The sequence below is a fragment of the Notolabrus celidotus genome, chromosome 13 (genome assembly GCF_009762535.1).
Source record: "Notolabrus celidotus isolate fNotCel1 chromosome 13, fNotCel1.pri, whole genome shotgun sequence".
In the NCBI taxonomy this organism is placed as follows: Eukaryota; Metazoa; Chordata; class Actinopteri; order Labriformes; family Labridae; genus Notolabrus; species Notolabrus celidotus.
In genome coordinates, this window is record NC_048284.1 from 19,159,271 (window position 1) to 19,181,167 (window position 21,897).

General features: G+C 40.2%; 1 protein-coding gene across 1 annotated transcript in view; it reads right to left on the reverse strand.

Annotated features, from left to right (window-relative positions):
* The window catches only part of nbas (NBAS subunit of NRZ tethering complex), a 253,161-nt gene that overhangs the window by 130,638 nt on the left and 100,626 nt on the right, over positions 1-21,897 (reverse strand). The window contains 7 exon segments of the mRNA XM_034700252.1: positions 1,548-1,671; positions 2,789-2,902; positions 6,320-6,496; positions 9,456-9,539; positions 11,088-11,245; positions 15,003-15,116; positions 20,184-20,297. Coding sequence (XP_034556143.1) covers positions 1,548-1,671; positions 2,789-2,902; positions 6,320-6,496; positions 9,456-9,539; positions 11,088-11,245; positions 15,003-15,116; positions 20,184-20,297 — 885 coding nt within the window.

Sequence of the window (21,897 nt, forward strand, 5' to 3'; positions counted from 1 at the left end):
ATCTGCTTGAATGTCTGTGAACATAGATCTGGTGTTATTGTAGCCTGTATGAGTGTGTGTGTGTGTGTGTATGTGTGTGGCACAATGCCATTTCTTTTCTGGGATATGAATGCATGTTATATACTCACATACTGCAGACCTGTAAATGGACTGTATTTATATACAGCTTTCTCTAGTCTTCTGACCACTCAAAGCACTTGAACATTACATGTCACATTCACTCATTCACACCACATTCATACACTGATGGCAGAGGCTGCAACGTAAAGAGCCCATCAGTATTAACTTATCTCATTGACACACGGCTGGCACAGCCACAAAGGGCAGTGTGGGGTTAGGTATCTAGCCCTAAGTACACTTCGGCATTCCCTAAACATAAAAAATGAGGAATTGTTCCAGTAACTTTTAATTTCCTCCTTTGTAATTTTTTGTTTACGTAAGAAGGTTTTGAAGTTGTGATTCTGTATTTTTCACTATATTTCACATGGATGCAGGAGTTTGTTAGCAAAGGACATGTGTGATAGTATGGTTTCTCAGCGATGATAAGCTTTTTTCAGTTGTTTTCTTTAGATAGTGAAATATTCTTTCTGTTATCTTGCAGTAAGACAGCAGTTTTTTTTGTGATCTGGAAAACAAAACACTATGCTGGTCACTGACCACATTATGAGCTTAATTAAGCCTATCACCATGTTTGATTTAGCCTTTAGCAACTCTTGGCATACAGGTTCTGATCATCTGATGTTGAGTCGAGATCTTAAGAAAATAACTGTAATATAAAATTGTAACCATAGGAAACCATTTATATTGCTTTTTCAGTCTTTCAGGATAACTTCTGTACCAACAAGTGTCATGGTTTGAGGGCTAACTTTTTTTGTACTTTTATAATTTTGTGATTTGTAGTTTGCATCAAGTTCTAGCTAAGAGCCAGAGCCCACATCACACCCATCCTTCAGCACCTCCACTGGCTACCCATACAGCACTGAATCCACTTCAAGATCCTGCTCATCACCTACAAAGTCCTCAATAACCTCGCCCCCTCATACCTGACCGACCTCCTCAAATGTCACTCCCCATCTCGCCGCCTCAGATCATCATATGCCAATCTCCTGTCCCCTATCACCAAGTCCAAGCACCACACCTTGGGGTACAGAGCCTTTGCCATCGCTGCCCCGGCTCTCTGGAACCCTCTCCCTTCACACATCTGCAACTCTGACTCACTTCAATCATTCACAAACCACCTCAAGACCTTCCTGTTCAAAAAAATCATACAACACATGACCTCGAACCCCGCCCCACCTCTGTCCTTGTTCTCTTTTATTTACCTGTTTTATGTTTACTTTTATTTTATGTAAAGCGACTTTGAGTATTAAGAAAAGCACTATATCAATCCTATGAATTATTATTATTATTAAGAGATTCATTATCTGTTGAATAAATGTACTCCCTTTGAACTCCGTTGAATTAACTCTTGTTGAATGAAAGAATTCCTGTGTCTGTCTAAGTGTTTGCGTGTCACTAAATGCAGCTGGTGTTGCCCTTTTTCGTACCCTCTGTAGCAGGAAACAGAGTTTCTCCTTCGGTTTTTGCCTCAGCCAGTTTGCCCGTCCTCAACAAAACCTCTGCAAAGTTTTCCTGGGGTACGTCTTTGTAGGAGGAATACACATCTTGACTCTGAAAGATTAAAAAAAGAGATGAATAAAAACTATGCTCATCATTGTACTGAGGAAATCCCAACAGTGAGGAGAGCAGATCAGGAAACAATCACAGGGAGAGGGAGTCAGACGGCTGAGAGACAGAGTAAACAAATTAACTTCAGAGACAAATGAAGCCTTTTAACACTTTGTCTTTTGATAATTCTTTTATAGGATTCTTGAATGCCAACTTATTTCTCAAGTGTCTGAGAGGTGAACAATGAAGTTTCTAAGAGCTATATCGCTTTAGCCCCAAATGTTTTCTGTCCGTCTCCCACACTCTCGCTCCATCTATCTTTCTGTCTTGTTGCATTTGTCCCTCTTTCTCTCTCAATCAGCCTCGCCCTCCCTCCCTACTTCCCTCATTGAAACTGTTAAGGTAAAAAACCAATCCCATTGATCAGACGGCTCATAGCTGGATGGACGTGGGGAGCCATTATTGGTGGACGGATGATTGAAGATGGATGAGCGCTGGAGACGGAGCGCAGGAAGGGATTTGGAGAGGCCTATTAAAGTGTCATGAGAGGAGATGTATCGGCCTTCTGTTTCCCCCCCACGTCCACTCTTTTAGCTATCCACATGATTTGTGTCTCGGAGTAAAAAGCCCAGTCATAGCCCTGGGCGACCATTTTCTAGGTATAAAAGGTCAAACTACTCTTTTTTTACTTTTGCTTTTTTCCACTTCCACACCTCGGTCTGTCGATAATGCTGTCTTTTAAGTTTCCTTGACTTTCTCCTCCTCCTTCTACAGACGCATCTCACTTCTTTGAGTGTTAAATCATTTACTTCTTTTCTTTGCTGTTGTCAAACCATCATTCAGAAGTTTTCTTCTCCCGTAACGTACTGTTAGTTCCTCCAAATTGCTATTGGCATAAAAATTACTTAGGCTGAAATCAATATTCATTTTGTTTGAACACCATTTGTGAAGGTATTTATGAATCATAGGGGAGGAATCCAATTAAACGCCTTAAGACGTAAACCTACTCAGGCTTTTTCACTGTTTTAAGGAGGTGGCTTCAGGTCAAACCGGGAGAAATTAGAACAACAAGATTAAAAATGGGGAGAAAATAATAGGCCATGAGACACCAGCCACTCACCAGGTCTACGCAGGGATCATCAATGAGTTCCTGATAAAAGGGGCTGCAGCCTTGACGCTCCAGGTTGGAGTTCTCACACACCCCGTCCCAGCTACTGTCTCCCGCGTGGTGACCCTGAGGAGCCATCAAAACATCATTAAACTTTCACGCCCTGCCCGCAGCACTGTCATCCCTCTCTCTATCCCACTGCTCACATCCTTTTCGTTTTTCTCTTGTCTAAGAAACTCGTCACTGCGATCCAACCAACCCCTGATCGGCGGCTAGACCAGAGGAGCCATCAATCTCCACGCCCAGAGACCGCCGAGCCTGGTCCAGCCGCCGGCGACCGCCAGATATTGAAATATTCAACAGGCGGGTCAATTAATTATGCAAGAGATGAGCTTAATTGGTTGTTTTTGGATGGGGAGTGAGGATTCTGCGAGCAGGAGAGTGAACTGGAGATGGCAGCTGGGGGAGACATGTAATTTGGTCTTTTAACATTTGCCTACACTGAAGCTAGCAAACACACACGCACACACACGCGCACACACACGCACGCGCACGCACACGCACACACACATGGAAGAGGAAACAGTAAAAAGAAGAATAAAGGCATATCTGGAGGAAATGCCTCTTTACAGATCACTACTGTTAAGGCATCCAAACACATACTTTAGTAAATACAACTTCCACAATCACATACCCCTGACCCACAGGTTGGTATTAGATCGGTGATTCTAAAAGTGTGGGAGGCCAGGTGTATCTTTTTGCACTGCCTTGCTATTGAGTCACCTCTACTTTATTTGTCAGTGAAATAAAAGATGTATTATGAAATACTTTGGGTTTGTTTCAAATGTTATCAGGAAAAAGTTTTTGGTGGGCCCCAGAATATTTTTACATTTTAAGTGGGCTGCAATATTCTCAAGTTTGACTATGACTCATCTGTATTTACAGATTCGGCATAAAGAAATAAGACTCTGTAGGTGCAGCACCAGATTTTGGTATCTAAGTGTTCTGGTTTCTATGTAGTGTAGTGCAAGTGGTATTGATTGAGGCTGTATGTAGTAAAACAGTCCTCATGGAAGGCAAGTGAGGCAGAACTCAGTCACCATAATGAAACCCTGTTAGTGGTCACCTAACATCCATTTAACTTTGATTGATCTCTATGAACTAAAGCAGGGCTATTCAATTAAACATTTGGTCGGGCTGGATTTTCAGACTAAGGACATGAGCTGGGCCGGACATTTTTAGCAGACAGTGAGCAAAGTTAACCATTTAAAAGAAAAACAAATAGATAAGATAACAAACACACTGGATGTTTAATAACGTATTGTAACATCCAAAAGGGCATAAACACAATAAAAGAGCAGTACTTAAACTAAACCTATGCTGAAATACTGCTTCTTTAAATTTTACATTTCAAACATATAACTTCAACACATTTTGACAGGTAAACACAAGCACATGTTAAGGTGCATGTGAACAAAAAAAAAAGTGCAAACTAGGAACACCATCTTTTGTTTTGGTCACATCTGAAAGTGCTTAAAAAAGTAACTTGCTTAACAACAACTTTTCAGAACATGAGGTATTTTTCTTCTTTTGAAATAACAAAAACACAGTTTGTCCCTGTCCATATTTTCCACCCCGATTTTTCGTTTTAGGGTAGATAAAGACATGCTGTTTTCACCTGTACAGAACTGCTAATGTTCACTTTTCAAACGCGCCTCCTCAAGAACTCAATGCATTATGGGTTAGTTGCTAGGTTACGATAAGTGTTGCATTCAATGTTTGTAATAATGTTGAAAATTTTGTAAGAACTTGTCAGTGTTAGTAAAAGATGTTTTTCTCGCCAGACCCAGGTCACAATCACTCGGCAGTTGCTTTCAGACCGCATGTGGTCTGCGGCCTAATTGAATAGGGCTGAACTAAAGTGTTCATACATGCAAATTTGAGTGTTTTATAAGCCATGTGGATAGGACAACTATGGGGCTCATGACACAGCTAAAGAAAAACATTTAAAACAATTTAAAAAATCAAATGACAGTCAAGGTAATTCTCAAGTTGCTTGTTGGTCTGTAAACAAGGGCTACATAGAAGTCCCAAAGAGCTGGCACTCCTAGAATATATTGCGTTCAGATGATAGGGTTTCAGAGATTCGATGTAATGCCAAGTGATGTATCAGTACTCCTGGAAACAGTGGAAAATCTTCACACATGAGAGCGATTCAAATATACGAGATAAAAAATTAATCTGAATACACTTTCTTTTTTTTTTTCGTACATGGGGCGCACTTAGACCACTAGGCCAGGGGTTTTCAAACTTTTTTGGCTTGAGTACCCCCTTTTCAAAAACAATTTCAGCCAAGTACCCCCTTGTATGACTGGGAATAAATTTCAGGATATGGGAAAAAAACATGAATAAATGTATGCATGTGGTTTTACAGTGTAATGATAACATTGAAATGAAAGATGTTGTGCAATATTTTTCAGAATAATTAAAGATTTAGGCAGCTAGTACCTTTGATGGTCCAAGGAGCACACCAATTTATTTCTATCAAACAAGAAGCATTTCAACCACCTGTCCATTGTTATCCTCCTGGCCACACTTTTATTAGCATGCAAATGTATGTGATCGCTCGTTGAACAATTAACGTCAACAGACGGAGGCCGTCTGGTCCAAGCAGTTTAGCAAATGATATATTTTATGACCGAATATGCTCAATTTGAAAATAGTGCCCTATTTGATGTTGCATTGAAATACAAATTAGATGCTGTTGATAAAGTTGTTTTTAATCAGATTTTTTTTTAATTTGTTGTGATGGATCTTTTTTTTTTTTTTTTTAACATTTGTCACATACCCCTTGCAGTACTCCCACGTACCCCTAGGGGTACAAACCCCCATTTGAGAATCAGTGCACTAGGCCACTGGCGCCTCTGAATACTCTTTCTTAAACAGTCTCTTAGTTCTGTAGCTGAGTAGTCATAGAGTTACTGTCTGTAACACATAGATAATGGCCTGTCAAAGTTAATTTGCAAACTATTTCAGTATATTCATTTTTGGTAACAGAAAAAGAAAGAGAGGCAAAAAGGAAAATGTAATGGACATTGTGACAGACAACAGGACTGAGAGCTCAAGCCGCTTCTGGGGGATGCTAACAGAGTGAACTTTTTTTTTTTTACTAATGATCGTTCTTTTAACTGTTCCCTTACTCCTGTAACTTCTTGATCTAGTGGAAGGACATTTAGCACCCTTTAAAATAAAAGCATGTTTAAAAGCATGGAAATAAATTGACAAAAAGGCTTAATAAATTGTTAATTGTTTCAAGAGGCAATCTCTTATCTAAAGTTTAAACAGCTATGGGGATGCTTGGTTGTAAAAAGGTTTAAAAGGTTATGGAAAAATCACATCCTGAACCCAGCAACCCCAAATTCTATAACATCATAAGTTGAATATGTTACATTCTTAGGAAAGACTGAATGAGTATTTTATAGAAAGCTGTGTTTAATGTCACCACAGATCACACTGGTTATCAAGAAAACAAAGTGTTCATACCTGCAGCGGCCGGAGGTAATTCAGCGATTCCTTCCACCAGCGATGATCACTGACTGCGGTCAGCACAGCCTTTGTGGTAAGTCCTGTTGTGGTCAATACTTTCATGGTCTTAGCTGTAGTCCTATGAAGGAGGTCGCTCGCTGTCCCTGCAGAGGAGCCTGCAGGGGAAGCGTGAGCCTGGAGACAAGCAGGGGACAGGTTTGATATAAAACATGAGAGCAATATTACTTGAATGCAACAGTTTGGTGTCTTTGCCGTTTTTATAACTTAAAAGCAGCCTGCAATGCTATTCCTCTGAGCACTATTTGTGTTTTGCAAATGAAAAAGCAGCATTCGAGGAGTTTTCTGATCGCTACATCTCTATATAAGACCTAGGGAAAAATCCTGCGCAGAGGACTCTCAAGTATCTCTGCTGTATTAGATAGGGCTGTGTTCTGTTTTTTTTATTAGGCACTAGAGAGAAGCACTTCAATAAGCACTGCGTTCTTTGTGTTTGTCAGTTTGTTTTGAGTGTTGCGTAAGGGAAATTACAATATGCACTCCCAGCCCTGCATGAGAAACAGACAGCAAGTACTTGAAGAGAACTTTGTGCCATAAGTCACACAGGAAGTACTTGTTTGTGCAGGTTAGTGTAGGGTACATTCATTACATCAGGAAGCAGTCAGTTAGGAAGCAGACTTTATGTACTGAGCTCAGGTCAGAAATTCATCAACACCCTGAAAAACAAAACTGACTTTTTCTTGAATTCATTCTGAAATGATAGGAAATAGCAGCAGTAGCTTCTTCTCTTGCAAGAACACAGCTGTGAATTAATGAGATTAAGTTTTGAATTTAAAAGAATAAAGTCACACATTTGAGAGAATAAGGTTGTAAATCTTAGTACAGGTATAAAACATAACTGAATACCAGCTCTGTTAGCACATCAGCAACACACTGGCATAAGAATCAAAACTAATCTAAAAGGCAGTCTAGTAGGCAGCATGTGCACGCTTCTACATTCACTGTTTGTCCTCAGCTCGAGTACAGCTTCACAAGATCATCCACATGCTTTGTTGTAGCGCAAGCGGCTAGCTGCTCTACTGGTATCCAGTGTGTTATCTTACATATAGAATAGGGGTGTAACGATTTGTCTACTACTATTACATCGGTCTGTGCTCAGCAAGTTGGCCTTCCTGACGACACATATCGATCTAACATCGTTTTAAAAAGGTAATCAATTTTTTTCCACTTTTAATGATAAAGACGTCAAACGTTACTCAATTCAGGCTGTCTGTCTGTGACGTCATCGCCACGCGCCAGCAGACAACAAAACATAGCATGGCGGATGGCAGAGGAGAAGCCGGTGAGTGAGAAATTATCAAGCCACCATTGCGGTCCAATGTGTGGAAACACTTTGGCTTTTGCAAAGACGGAGACATTCTAAATAAGTTGCTCGCTGTTTGTAGGATATGTAATGGTCAAGTAAAGGACCACAGCATCACAACAAATCTATCCAACCACCTACTAAGGCACCATGGGATTGTTTGTTTATATCCATAATCAATTGATTCCTGATTCCCTTACAAGAAACAACAGGAATCTAGGACTGTCCAGTATCAAGGTATTTATGTCACAGTCACACTGGTTGAATTTTTGGCTAAAAAGTTACTGAATCCATTTCAAGTCACTGAATCTTTTCAGATCGGATCGTTCTAAATGAAGCAAATTCATTCTTTAATCATATCCACAACCACAAATCATGATACGAATCGAATCGTTGTTAAAAAGAATTGTTACACACCTAACCAGTGCCTGTAGTTACAACTTCTTAAAAGTCATAAAATGACAACTTTTCTGTCAAAATTTTAAGAGTTCATTCTTGTAAATTTGCCATTTTAATTTAAGTAATATTTGACTTTATTCTCATGAATTTGCGTTTTTTTTTTCTTACAACTTTTTTATCATAAAATTACAACTTTATTCAAATCCTTATCCTGATCCCTAATCCTCCTTTGTACTGATGCAGTAAAATACGGGGAAATTGTACTGTCTCACAGGCAGGATTGTGATGGTTTTTTCAGAGTATCTGCTGGTAAACTATCATGAGGTCCGAGCCAATTGATATTAAGGGGAATGATCCCTGCAATTTGCTATTTCTTAACATTATGGTTTCATGCCAACAAAATAATATTTTAATTTGACAACTTTACCGATGCATGTCAGCTGATTTTGTTACCTACTGGCTTTGACTTACAATCTGAAGGCAAAAGAGTGGTATGAATTCCTGATAAATATCTCATCTTACCCTCAATCTTCCCTTTTGAGTAAAAGCAGGGACCCCAATTGAGAAACTCAAACATGTCTTTGGTTAAGATATTCCAAAATTTACTGAAAGCTAAAAAGCCAACCAAGATATTTCCAGAAACCACAACTTCAAAAAATAATCTGCAAAATGAGCGGCAATAAAATTCTGGTCATCATATTGTGAATGGCGTACTTCTGTTATTTTAAAAAATATACCAGCAGTTTCTATGGTGTATTTGTTTCTCTGCAATTGAGAAGGAATTCAAAACCAATTTTAGAGTGCCAGTGGGCCTAGGCCAAATCGTTTAGTGCCTTTCATCAATACTTTATTTGGCCAGGGATTGAGGGTCAGAGAGTGAAAGGAAGTCAAACACACACCGTAGGAACAAAGAAAAATACAAACACACATAAATAACAGATCTCCAGAGTGCCAGTTCACACTCATCTAAAGCTTAAATATACACGGTTGAGGAGTCAGGACATCAATACAGCAATAAAATGACAACAGACAGCTTCAAATGAGCACCCATCCTCACACAAAGGGGACGCAGTGCTAGTCATGAAACATTAACACCCACTCAAGGCATCATAAAGCTGGCGGTGCTGAAGGAGAGGAGGAGGGGGGGAGGCATAAATAAACCAGAGGAGCTGAGCAACCTTAACACTAGATTTATACCTCATCAAATATGGAACAACAGGATAACACACAAATTGAACCAAAGGAAGGAGACACGCCCATGAAAGAATAATAGAAGCTGACAGTTTCATTTCAGACAATGATTAGAGAAACACTAAGCTCATTAACATAAAACAAAAAAAGTTCTCATTTACATACTGAGACACACACACACACCTTCACAGAGTCCGTCTCGTCCGCCTCTCGCCCACTCTCTGTAATAACAGGCTCCATTTGATAGTTAACTGCCTGGTACAACACCTGCAGGACATACAGAGGCAGAATAAAGAGAAGAAAGGAAGATATATATAACTTTTTATACAATCTGGATGGAAACAGGAATAATGAGTTTAATGTCAGAATCCTGAGCTTACTTTTTGAGAGGAACGGTGAAGAAAAGGGGGAAAACAACCTAAGAACTCTATTATTAAGAGCACAATTTTTATTAAAGGTTGCAAATGACCACCACATATGGTTGCATTTTTTAAGGCATGGAATTACGACAAACAAAGGAAAAGATGAATCAAGAAACTCTAGAAACTCAGTCTGGTGGAGTCAGTATCTCCAAAACCAAATTGTCCTCTGATGTGTTACTTTCTTGATTAGTTAGACTGTGTCCTTTACTAGCTAACTGCAACATGACTGCTAGCCATTGGTGTAGTAACTTTGTCACAACACACCATCAGAATTGGAATAATTAGGAAATTAATTAAGGTCTTGTCTCTTTTTTTGTATTGGTGAGTACCATTGTGGAGGCAGCTACATTTATGAACCAAGTGAGTGCAAAATGACTTTCCCTAAGGCAACAATTAGTGTCGTGCCATGTCGAGTCGGGTTGGGTCGTGTCATGTCGTGTCTAGTTGTGTCGGTCATGTTGTTTTGTCATGTCTTATTGTATCTTGTCCTGTCATGGTATGATGGTTGTGTCGTGTCCAGTCGTGTCATGTCCTGTTGTGTTTTGTTGTTTCTAGGGGTGGGAATTGAAAACCGGTTCCGATTGATCAGTTCCATCCGAATTGTACACCTTAAATGTTATCGATTCTTCTTAACGATTAATTTCCCAGCATGACGTCACGTCACGCCGCGGTACGTTGTATAACGTCACACACTCTGCGACGCAGAACTCCTAGGTACAAATACCTCAAATATACTGAAGCATTTGTTGAATCTGCCTTGAAGCTTGTGGTTCGCGTCGGGCCGAAGTGGAGAAGGGTTCCATGTGAACATGTTCGCGTAGGGGAGGTGAACCCCTGCCTACTTCTCCCCTTTCGGAGTCGGGATGCTTTCCTCCAGGCTCGAGGGCCACATCCGGACTCACAAGGCCGAAAATGAGGCACCGAGAGCGAGTAAAATACATCCGCGATGACCCCAAGAGGAAAAGTGTTTCTCCTCTCCAAATTCAAAGTCTTTTCATCCAGGCTCGAGGGGCCACGTCCGGACTCATGCGGCCAAGAATGAGGTCAACTCTTTTGTTCAGTATTTTCAAGTTGAATATGTTCATGTTTAGTCTGTGCAGACAAATGGATCCTTTTGGTGCGGAAGACTGTGTAGAACTACTTTTTTTCCCCCTCAAAAAAATACTCAGAAGAATCGACAATGGCATTGACATAGATAAATCTTATCAATTCCCACCCCTAGTTGTTTCATGTCCTGTCATATTGTATCTTGTCGTGTCGTATTGTATCTTATTGTGTTTTGTCGTATTGCATCATGGCTCAAACACTGAAATGAGATGCACACACAATAAGATTCTTCACTCATTTGTAAAAGGACAAATCGGTCAAATGATGTCAAACTATGAAGAGTGACCTGAGTCTGCAGGTCACTGGAGGCAGCCAGAAGGCCATGGATATTGTCAGGAGGACAGTGGGTGAGAGAGTAGGCTAAAAGCTCCTGCCGGGCCTCAAGTCCTGTGTAGCCTTCACACTGACCGAGCAGACTGCACACCTCCCACGCCGGACTGTAACCTGGAGGAAGAACAGACAGAGGGGAACACAGAGGGTTGGTAAAGTTAAGGGTAAGAGAGGAGGAATGAAGAAAAAAGAATGATGGTATTCTAAATTGAAGATTAAAGATTAATCATGTCTTTAAAGCTTCAATGCTGTTAAAAAAATCTACCTTTATGCTACTTAGATGAAGGAGAAAACCATACTCTTATGAATATAGTGCAAGTTTAAGGTACACCAAACATAATGTGTCCATGTGACTGCAAAAAGCAGCCACTGAGGGTTTTGGGAGTCAACCTACAAATGAAGGCAGTTCATGCATGCATGCACTGGGGCCTTATGAAGAAATATGTAACAGCCTTCTATTCTAAGGTAGCATAACAAAGACAAATCAGTAGGCTTAAACAAGACACAATGAAGTGTGCAAAGACCTAAACCAGAGACCAATCTGCATGACAGTCAAGTGGTTGATTGGATGAGTATTCACATAAAGAAAAACAGCAGGAAAACCAAAGTTCACCCTCAGTGTTTTGTTAGCAGTCCATATGATGGGTAAAGACAGATTTCCTTCTTGAAAAAAAGCTCAGAATTTTTTTTAGACTCAATCCACAGCAGGTGGAGATGATATGGAACATGAGGTTGTAAACACCTTTTTTTTTCTCTGTACAATCTGATATATCAAGCAATATAGCTAGATCTATTTCTATCAGTGTCTATCATCTCTGCTAATCTAACCTGAATCCTATTACATAGAAGATTAAGGGCTCTAAATAAATAAAGCATTCTGGACAAGCACACACATTCTGTATGATACCTAAGAATGTGCAGAGCAAAAAAGCAGAGGACATAATGCAGAGAACTGATAATACAGTAAAGTGTAACCTTCCAAGCCCTTGAGATATTAATACATATTTAACTCTAAAACAAGTTTCCCCTTGAAGAAAATATCAAGCTGACGCATTGTAATAACTGTGCCACATTTGTTCCAGCTTTATCACAGTCACAAAGCAACACGCTGCCATCCTGACTTCATTCTTACAAATAGATTCAATTATTCCCTCTGCGTTCACAGACAGAGTACACCAGTGCTTATCTGATTACACCTTCTATTTCTCCCCCACACCTTTTCTCTCTTCCACACCATCTGCTCTTCCTAAGCAAGAAGGGAAGACTGTTAAATTCTAGTCACTATATTTTTCTTGTGGTGTAACAGGCAAAATACCATTATCACAGTGACCACTTTAAAGCCCCACAGGAAATGTCGAAGAGCAGACTGTTGCGATTAGTAATGATGGTGGTATCATTCTACTTTATATTGTTCTTAGACATGGAAGGCACTGGGTCATTCAAACTCAATTTCAGACATTGCAGGAAATATACAAGCAGCATCAGCTATCTGTCTTCTTTCTACCCAATACTCGTCCTAACTCCCAGGCATTAACATTTTTTAATGATGGTATCAAGTTAGGAATTCTTATGTTGGTCTCTATGAGGACCAACTTACTTTTGAGCCAACCTCAAATGGCTGTTTGGGGAACTGCAGTTTTGGCAATTCAACATTAGCACATGGATGCTGATCCATCATGAGCAGCTAAGTAGACTGTCTTATGAACTGGGAAAAATGGATGTTCCAGGGTGAGTTGAAACCATAGACTGTATAAAATATGGATGTAGTATCCGTGACGTCACCCATCTGTTTCTGAAGCGCTGTTTTGAAGCAAATCGTCAGCAGCAGCCATATTTGCTACTGTGGAGCGATTGTGACGTAAAGAGGCGGGCTTTGAGCCTCCTAGCCTACAGTGTTCCTGCCTGTCAATCAAGTCAGCTGTGCCTCTCATTGGAAGACTCGTAATATCAATATCTTCAAAATTGCAACGTTAGAAAAAAATTCACCCCATACAGCGTGTGCCGATCGAGAAATGAGCTATCCAGACTACACTCGTCTTTTGTACCAGGCTGTAAACATGTTTATTTCTGCTGTAAAGATCGGCTTTTTTGAATTGGTGTGTATGTGGTTTCCGGTAGTTCCGGAGCCAGCCTCAAGCGGATCCTCGATGAACTGCAGTTTTTAGCACTTCCGCATTGGACTCATATTTTTAGACTGAGGGTTGCCGCGTGGTTGAAACATAGCTATGGGTGATAAGGATGTCATGTACAGTGTGTGTGATTGAAGGTCCATAAATTGTTGGTCAAGAACACCAACAGGGCACTGCAGCATTTCAGGTACAAAAACAGTCTGGTAACCCTTTGTGGATCTACATAGTACCTCTATGAGCTATGGTCAATGTACTGGTATGCTGTTTTTTGATCCCAATAGGAACCAAGCAACAGAAACACATGAGGAAATCTGATTCAGTCATAAACATCCACACACATTAACAGCAGCTTTCAAGTTGCTTTTTATCCATTTAAGCTAAAATGATTGTATTACAGCTCTTCTACAGTTCAGTTCCATGGTTGCAAATGCAAATTTTAAGCAGGAAGCAGGACTTGATTGAGACTGCATGAATGAAAATCACCATTGATAACCAACCTCCTACTCATTCAATCTCTTGCCAGGTATCACTCAAGTGGCAGCCCCAAGAGGTATTTCTACCTTTGCCGTCTTTCTTCTTTCTTCCTCCTCTGATGGGTATGCTTTGTTCACAATATCTCTAAACCCTCTTGGTAACTTCACACATCCTTTAAAGAGTTGTATATAGGATTTTGTATGAAAAATTAAAATGTGTTGAAATAGTCTTTGTGTGGATTTAACTACCCCAGGCAAATTACTTCGAACAAATAGTGTTAAAATAATAATTTCTGTTGATCCTCACAAGACACTTGACATTGGAAGTCTTACCATACTGCTGGTCATGTTATTTACTAAGGATGTTCGCTTTTACTCAACTAAATGCCTTCCGCCTTGCTTGTGGGCACCTGAATCACTCCTTTTCAAAACTAAATTAATATCTTTATAATATTCCTGTGTTCCTAAAATGTGCTCAACTTTGACTTTGTTGTTTGGGTTTTCTTATCCTTAATGTAGTCTAAAAGCCATGAATCAAATTTCCATTTACACAACCAGGAGGTTAGTCACTTTGGAACATCCCTGCATTTTACACAGACTGAACATTAATCCACTATTTGCAAAGCACTTGGTAAAATTTAGTAAGTAACTGTGGCAAGGAAAAACGTCCTTTAAACAGGCGGGTACCTTGAGCAGAACCAGACACATTTTAAACAGCCATCTGCTGAGACTGTGTTGGGCTTAGAAAGTGAGATAATGGTAGATGCAAAAAAGAGACTGACAAAGGCAAACAACAACACCTCATACAGGCTTATGGTTCCTGTGCCAATATCAAAAATAATAATGATGGTAAAACAATGTGTTTTTAAGCAAAGTAATGGTGAAAATAATCAGTCCAAGAATAGAGCCTTGTGGGACTCTGTGACAAACCTTGGTGTGCACATACAAAGTGATGTTGCAACTGTATTTCTGCCAGTTGTAATCCTGATTACTGCTAACTAGGATTGGATGTCAAGAGTAGAGCAGGAAGCACAATATCTTAGATAATCAGCAATTTTTTTCATCACACATTAACTCAAATGGAACTTTGTTATCATAATTTGCCTCTGTTGAGTCTCAGGTGAGTTTGGCAAATAAGGTGAGTTGTTTTGGAACCATTACCTTCATGCCCCTCTATAACTGTGCCAAACGAGGGAAAGGCAAGCAGCCAGTGGGGAGTTTGCTATCAGCTTTTGAACAGGTTTTAAGTGCAATCTGTCATCAACATACCTGCAGCCATGAGGTCCTGACAGTGGATGTAGGAGGCCTTGAAGTCCAGACACTGGAGAGCTTGCTCGGCCAGCAGGGTCAGCACTTGGCCTTTCCGTGTGGCCTTGTCATCTCCTAGGAACACAATCACACACAATTATAAACACACATTGTAGAAGGGAAAAGTGAAGGGAATGCACAAATAAAGATTTATGAAGACCGACTACACAATCTCAGACTGGCTGAGAGTTGGAGTGCACGGATTTCTAAATGCATTAGCTGCGGCACAGACAGAGCTCAGGAATACTTATTAATTTTGTCTACAACAAATTAAGTTATTGCTGTGTTTGTTCATCTCAAAGACGAGTATGAAATATCAATAAAAGCCCTCTCGCTACAGAGGAATATCTCTGAGTTTTGTAACTTAGTTTTGGCGTGACTGGTGCAGGTGAAACTCTGGACAAGCTTTGATCTCAGGCGGCGATCAATAAGCAAAATCGGGATGGACACATAGCTCAAAAGAATCAAAGGCAGTAACCGACCTTCTGAAAAAACAATCAGAAGTGAAGATCAAAGAATTTAAGAGGAGATGTGGTGGCACTGGTTAGGTGTGTGCGCACGTTTGTGTGTGTGTGTGTATTTGAGCAAAGTAAGTGGCTGATAGAAGTGCTGTGTTTACTACAAGGAGGTGTTGGTCAAATATTTTCTGGGTGGCTGGTCGAAGGGTGTCTTCAAAAGCTGTCAAGACCGTAATACAGAGGATGTGTGTGTGTGTGCTTGTGTGTGCTCACACTGAGCTTTTATGGGGACATTCTCTGGCATTTATTTCAAGACACGCCTCGGGAATTGGATCGAAGTCCTTTACCTGTTGTTGACAGACCAGTCAAAGGGTTTGGATTAAAGGTGACAAGTGTCAGAAAAACTACAATAAGAAAGGCTAATAAGCCCGGACTTATACTTGAATTCCTAATTTCTTTTAACTGAATTTTCCTGTCCTTTTCAGCTTTCACATTTTGAATTTAATAATTATTGATTCTCTTTGACAAAGCACCTTTTTTCTAACCTCTATCCCATCAGACTGAATGACTAACGCATTTCAGCATACAGAGGCAGGCAACAAACCCTTAGGGTTTTGCACTGGTGTGCTGGTGATACCTGCATTAAATATTCACCAAGGAGCCCCAGAGCTACGTGACCTTCAAAAGCCTCCCCCCCTGCATTTATTTATTTAAAAATTTGTTTATTCCTCTTCTCATCTCCCTCTGCCTTCTTTTTTTCCCCCAAAGCCACACAGGGAGAGCCGCCCGCTGACTGAATTTGAGCAGCCAAGACACAGAAATGCCACCAGGCCTGTTAGCAGCTTTCCTTCAGCCGGCGACAGGACTCAGAGAGAGGACAGAACAAGGGACAAGTGAGGAGATGAGGAGGGACAGAAGACAGACAGAAAGAGGAGTGTGGCACATATTGGTTTGAGGAAAGAGTGAGATAAAAAAAAGGATCAATAGCAATGTAATCTTAAAGGACAAGAAGTAATAGGATGACATCTTGAACTTTCACACACATTGTCAGTTGTCTGAAGAGATGTCAGGAGGTCCACGCCGGTGAGTTTAAGAAGTCCCAATACACATACTATGAAGATATATAGTTTAGCTACATCAACTAAAGATAAGGGTTCAAAGTTCACCGAAAACAGCCAGTATCAGTCACTTTTTAAAGCAGCATGAGGACATGGGAACTCATCCATGAACATCATTTTCAAAAATATAATCAAAAATGACAGAAACCAATTTGATATGAGATTTTTTTGGTTATATGAACGTGACAAGATGGCAAGATGTTAATTAAACTAAACATGGCTCGTTAGCAGAGGCAGAGCCACACTCTTGCAAGGGTGGCGGTATGTGTGTACATATAATGAAAATCATTTATATCCCCCTTCTATCACCACTCTTCATACTCTATCTTTAATCATGAAAGTATAATTAAATTCAATGTACTAACAAAATAACAATCATGTTATATTCTAGTGACAACATTTTTTACATTGAAATGTAATAAAAAGCTGTCTGCATCCTGTCACAACCATAGACTGTATAATTAATGGATGTAGTATCCGTGACGTCACCCATCTGTTTCTGAAGCGCTGTTTTGAAGCCAATAGTCGGCGGGAGCCATATTGGAAATGCTGAACCCAACCTAACTTCTGTCAAGCTCCTAGGGGTGAAGATGTTGGCTTTGAGCCTCTGAGCCAACAGCTACAGTGTTCTCGCCTGTCAATCATGTCAGCTGTGCCTCTCATTGGATGACTAGTAATCTTAATATCTTCAAAACTGTCATGTTATGAAAAAATTCACCCCCTGTAAAGTGTGTGTCGATTGAGAAATGAGCTGTTCGGACTAAACACATTTTTTGTACTACACTATAAATGTGTTTATTTCTGCTGTAAAGATCAGTTGTTTTGCATTTCTGTTTTTCAGGTTCACGGTACTTCTAGAGCCAGCTTCAACAAGAAACTCCAGAAACTGCAGTTTTTAACGCTTCCTCATTGGCTTCAATTTTTGCGGCCAGAGGTTGCCGCTTGGTCACAATACAGCCCAAGTAGATTTTTTTTTTTTTTGTACCCATGTATTGCCTCTGAGAAAGCAAACAGCCAGTAATAATATAATAATTTGGGGTGGCCACCCAGGTATCAAAGTGGTTCATACCCATCCACCCGGTCCACCCCTGCTTTTTAGCATTCCCCAGCAAAGTGTTGTGATTGTGAAGGGTACTTGTTTATGAGCTGAGAGCACTTTCCACTGCGCATTGAAAGTTAACTTAAAATGTCTTTCTACTGTCTTTATACCTCCAATTCTCACTATTCTGTATTTAAGCCTGCTTTTCTGGTCTAGTTCTGGTTCAGATTATTGTTAATATGGGAGGGAAGTATAAGCTAAAATATTCCTAATCATGAAAACTTCAACTGAACACTACACATCAACTGACCATGCCAGTATCTGACAGATTTCAAAGAGGTCAGAGGATCAATACTATCTGTATTTTTTAAAGTAAGATGAGTCATCAAACAGAGTTTCAAAGAGGCTGATCTCCAGGATTACAAGAACTACAACTCTTTTTTTAAGGGACGAGGTACACTTCAGATCAGAAACTTAGTTATGGATTACAATGAGGACAGAGTCCACATCTGTGTGTTTTGAATTGAGTTAAATAGTTGATAATTAGGCAGTCATAGAGAAACTATGTGAATTCATGATATTCCTCCATGACTAATTTTGGACATACACTGAGTTCAGCTTAAAACTCCAAAAACAATCACAAGAAACTTCTCAGTGAAATATGTCAGTCATACAGGTTTCTACACTGATCAGTTATAACATTATAGCTATCAGTGCAATCTAATGGAATCCAACACAACAGCTCGACCAAAATTTCTACTTTTACGAAGCTTCTAGATGTTCAGTTTTCGTCAGAACAGATACAAAGTTCTCGTTATTACAGTTGTATTGGGAGGTGATGGAAGGCTATCTTTAGAGTTTTCCTATTATTTTGCCCTCCCCATTACTGTACATAAGGGATGCTATAGTGCCGGCTGTCTATAAGGGGCCTGTTATTCTTTCACTCTGTGTTTTGGTCGGGTCACCACGTGTTTGCTGGGTCAGTTATAGTCCACTGCTAAGTGCAATTTTTAACTTTCACTTTCATTTATGGAGCAGTTCGCATATTGGCACTTTGCCAGCTGTAGGATCCTAGAATGAACGAAAACGGTATGTTCCAAGTTTGCTGCTCAAAGAAAAGTGGACAGTGAAAATCAGCGATTGAAAGAAGAATGGAGTGAAACTTTTGAATTCACTCACCCTCCAACCACCACAAGACCCATGTGCTTAATATGGGTCAGGAGACTATAGCTGCGATGAAAATTTCCAATTTGGAAAGGCATTATAAGACGAAGCATATGAATTTTGAACAGACATTTCCTCAAAATTCAGAGGTAAGAACTACAAAAATAAATGCACTGAAATCATCATATTAAGCTGACAGCAGGACTCTTGACACATCTATGACACAAAAACAAACAACAGCATTTACAGTTGTGCTCATAAGTTTACATACCCTGGCAGAATTTAGGATTTCTTGGGTAGTTTCTGTTGTCATTATGGTATAAAAAGGGTGAACATAGTTGTTTGATAATAATTTGCTTCACCCAACCGCTAAACATGAGTGAAAAAAAAGTGTTTCTCTTATCTTTCATATTCTCTGAAAAATGGCCAAAAAAATCACAAATTCTGCCAGGGTATGTAAACGTATGAGCACAACTGAAGTTCATATTTTTGTTGTTATTCTGAACGAAAAGGACTTTTTTTTTTAATATTAAGGTATTATTGCATATGGTCTGACCGACCTCATTTAATGGATTTTTGGCTCATTGAAAAAATTATTTGTGGCCCTTTAAGATTTGTATTTGAGTACACCTGCTATAGAGCTTTCACACAATGTTTGCCATTTCCTGCAGGAAAAGAAGCCCTGAAGTTTGGGGATCATAGCTCTGCTTTTACTTTTTGACATAACTCTGTTGGCTAATCAAAATTTCTGACATGCCAGAAATTCGCCCGACTGGTCATGAGCAGCTGATTGGGCCCGATCAGCCCTTGTGCCTGGTACACTGAACAGGCAAAGACACGCAATGAAGCTGGAATCTGTCCCAACTTCAAAATCAGTCATCTGGTCATAAAATCAAAGACAGAAACCACCCAATTACCACAGCCTTAATCACAGAGGCTGATGTACGGATGTGACTTAAAGGCCACACAATAAATGTGTCTCTGACTTTTGTAACTTGAGAAGGATAAAGGTTTCTAGAAGACACAAAGTCATGTGTCTAAGGAGTGAAATTTGTTCTCTTCTTCAGCATGTCTTGATTTTTGTTAGTGATCTAGATCATGGCTTGTGAAGATGATATACCCCCCCTGTGTGTGAAAAACGTCAGTGCATTTGATAGAAGTACCCACGCACCCTAGGGCACATCTCCATATCCCGTGTGGGCGTTGCTTTCTCGCTTCATCTCATGAGCTTTGTCATGAAATTGCCAACAAAGGAGCATCTTGTTCATTGAACGTTCAATGAATAATACACACGATAAAAATCAAAAGAAAAGAGAAGAAAGACATGATGCAATCATGGTCAGTGTGTTGGACAGAACGGTACCTGCCACTCTGAGGAGTGAGGCCAGATGCAGCAGAGTCGTGGACTGCTTGTAGGCCGTGGAGTTTTGGGCGATGCATTCCTCTATGAGCGACAGACGGTCTGATCGCAGACGCACTGGGAGGGAGGGAAATGAAAAAGAGTGTCAGACATGTTTTCTTATTCTTGTTTTATGCTTTAGGATTAGCAGGTAAAAAGGGAAAACCGGAGCCTGTATTTCACAGATTTCTGTCTGGCTTTGAAAAAAACACATTTGTTGAGTGTGTTTCTTGCATGATCACGTATTAAAATAGTGCAAAATTATTCCTAAAATGCAGATTGTCTAAACACAAAAAAATAAAAGTAACAAAAACTTCAAGCTAACCAAGTTCTGAATGAAACACAAGTTGAATATTGATTGAAATAAAGCAGAAAATAAAGCTAAATATATGTGGGCAGTGTGGTCTCTCTGATAGCCGGTCGCCTGCTTCCGGTCGCGCTACGATCTCTGTTTACTTTTCCACAGAGATTCAGAGCGTGTTATGTTAATCTACAGCTGATACATGTTGCTGTTTATCATACAGACATGATTACATGAAGAAAAGAGAGGAGGAGATGAAATACACGGCCGATGTGCGGCAGGTGTCTGGGATCCCGGAAGTGCTGTAAATGCGGGAAAGACAATGCTGCTGAGCGGACCAATCACAGGGCTTGCGGTCAGCGTCGGCTCTACGGGGAGTTACATTTTGGAGGAGGTGCACGTCAGCTACGTGCGTAGGCCTCTGCGTAGGTACGGGAGCTATGTGGACCCCCGGCGTAGGGTACGCCGTTGATTCAACGCAGAAGTATAAATCAGCCTTTAGCCCTACTCTACTCGACTTGACTTAACTCTCCTGGGTTTGTGTTGGGTTTCCATGGGCGCAGTACCTCGTGTCAGATACCAGTTTTAGTACCTGCTTTGCTCTGGTTCCAAGCGAGCTGAGCTTATACTAAAAGGTGACGTCGATTTTGTATACGTGGATGTATTTTTCCTTTATTCAAGGTACCTTTTAAATGTAATAGAGATTCTGTCTTGTGTGTTTAACACACTTTGAGAGAGAGATGAATGTGGGTGGGACGGGGTATTTTGTTTGTTTGTGTTTTTTGTTTAGGAGAAAATAAAAAAAAAGACTTTTGTATTGTACAAAATGTTAATGTAACCATCAGCCATCTGTGTAGGCAGATGGCTGTCTAACATGAGTCTGGTTCTGTTCAAGGTTTCTGCCTGTTAAAAGGAAGTTTTTCCTTGCTGCTGCAACTTGTTAAAAGATGCAAAGTTCAATGCTCATGGTGGATTAAGATGAGATCAGACTGAGTCCTGTCTGTAAGATGGGACTGGATCTTATCCTGTCTTGATGTTGGGTCTTTGTTAATAATATAACATAGAGCACGGTCGGGACCTGCTGATTTGGAAAGGGCCTAAAGATAAAGTTTGTTGTGATTTTGCGCTATATGAATAAAGATTGATTGATTGATGTGCTGGACAACCAAGTTAGATCCATGGAGGGTCCACTTCAGGTCTAGTGGAGTCCATGTCTCCTCGGGTCAGGACTGTTTTGGCCCTGAACTGATGAGACAGGGACTTACATAATACTGAGTAGGTGGTCATATTGTAATGGCCAATCAGCGTTTATCAATGTCAAACATTAGTCCCAGCGGTCATTGTTTGGCACCAACAATATACATGTTATTAGGCTAC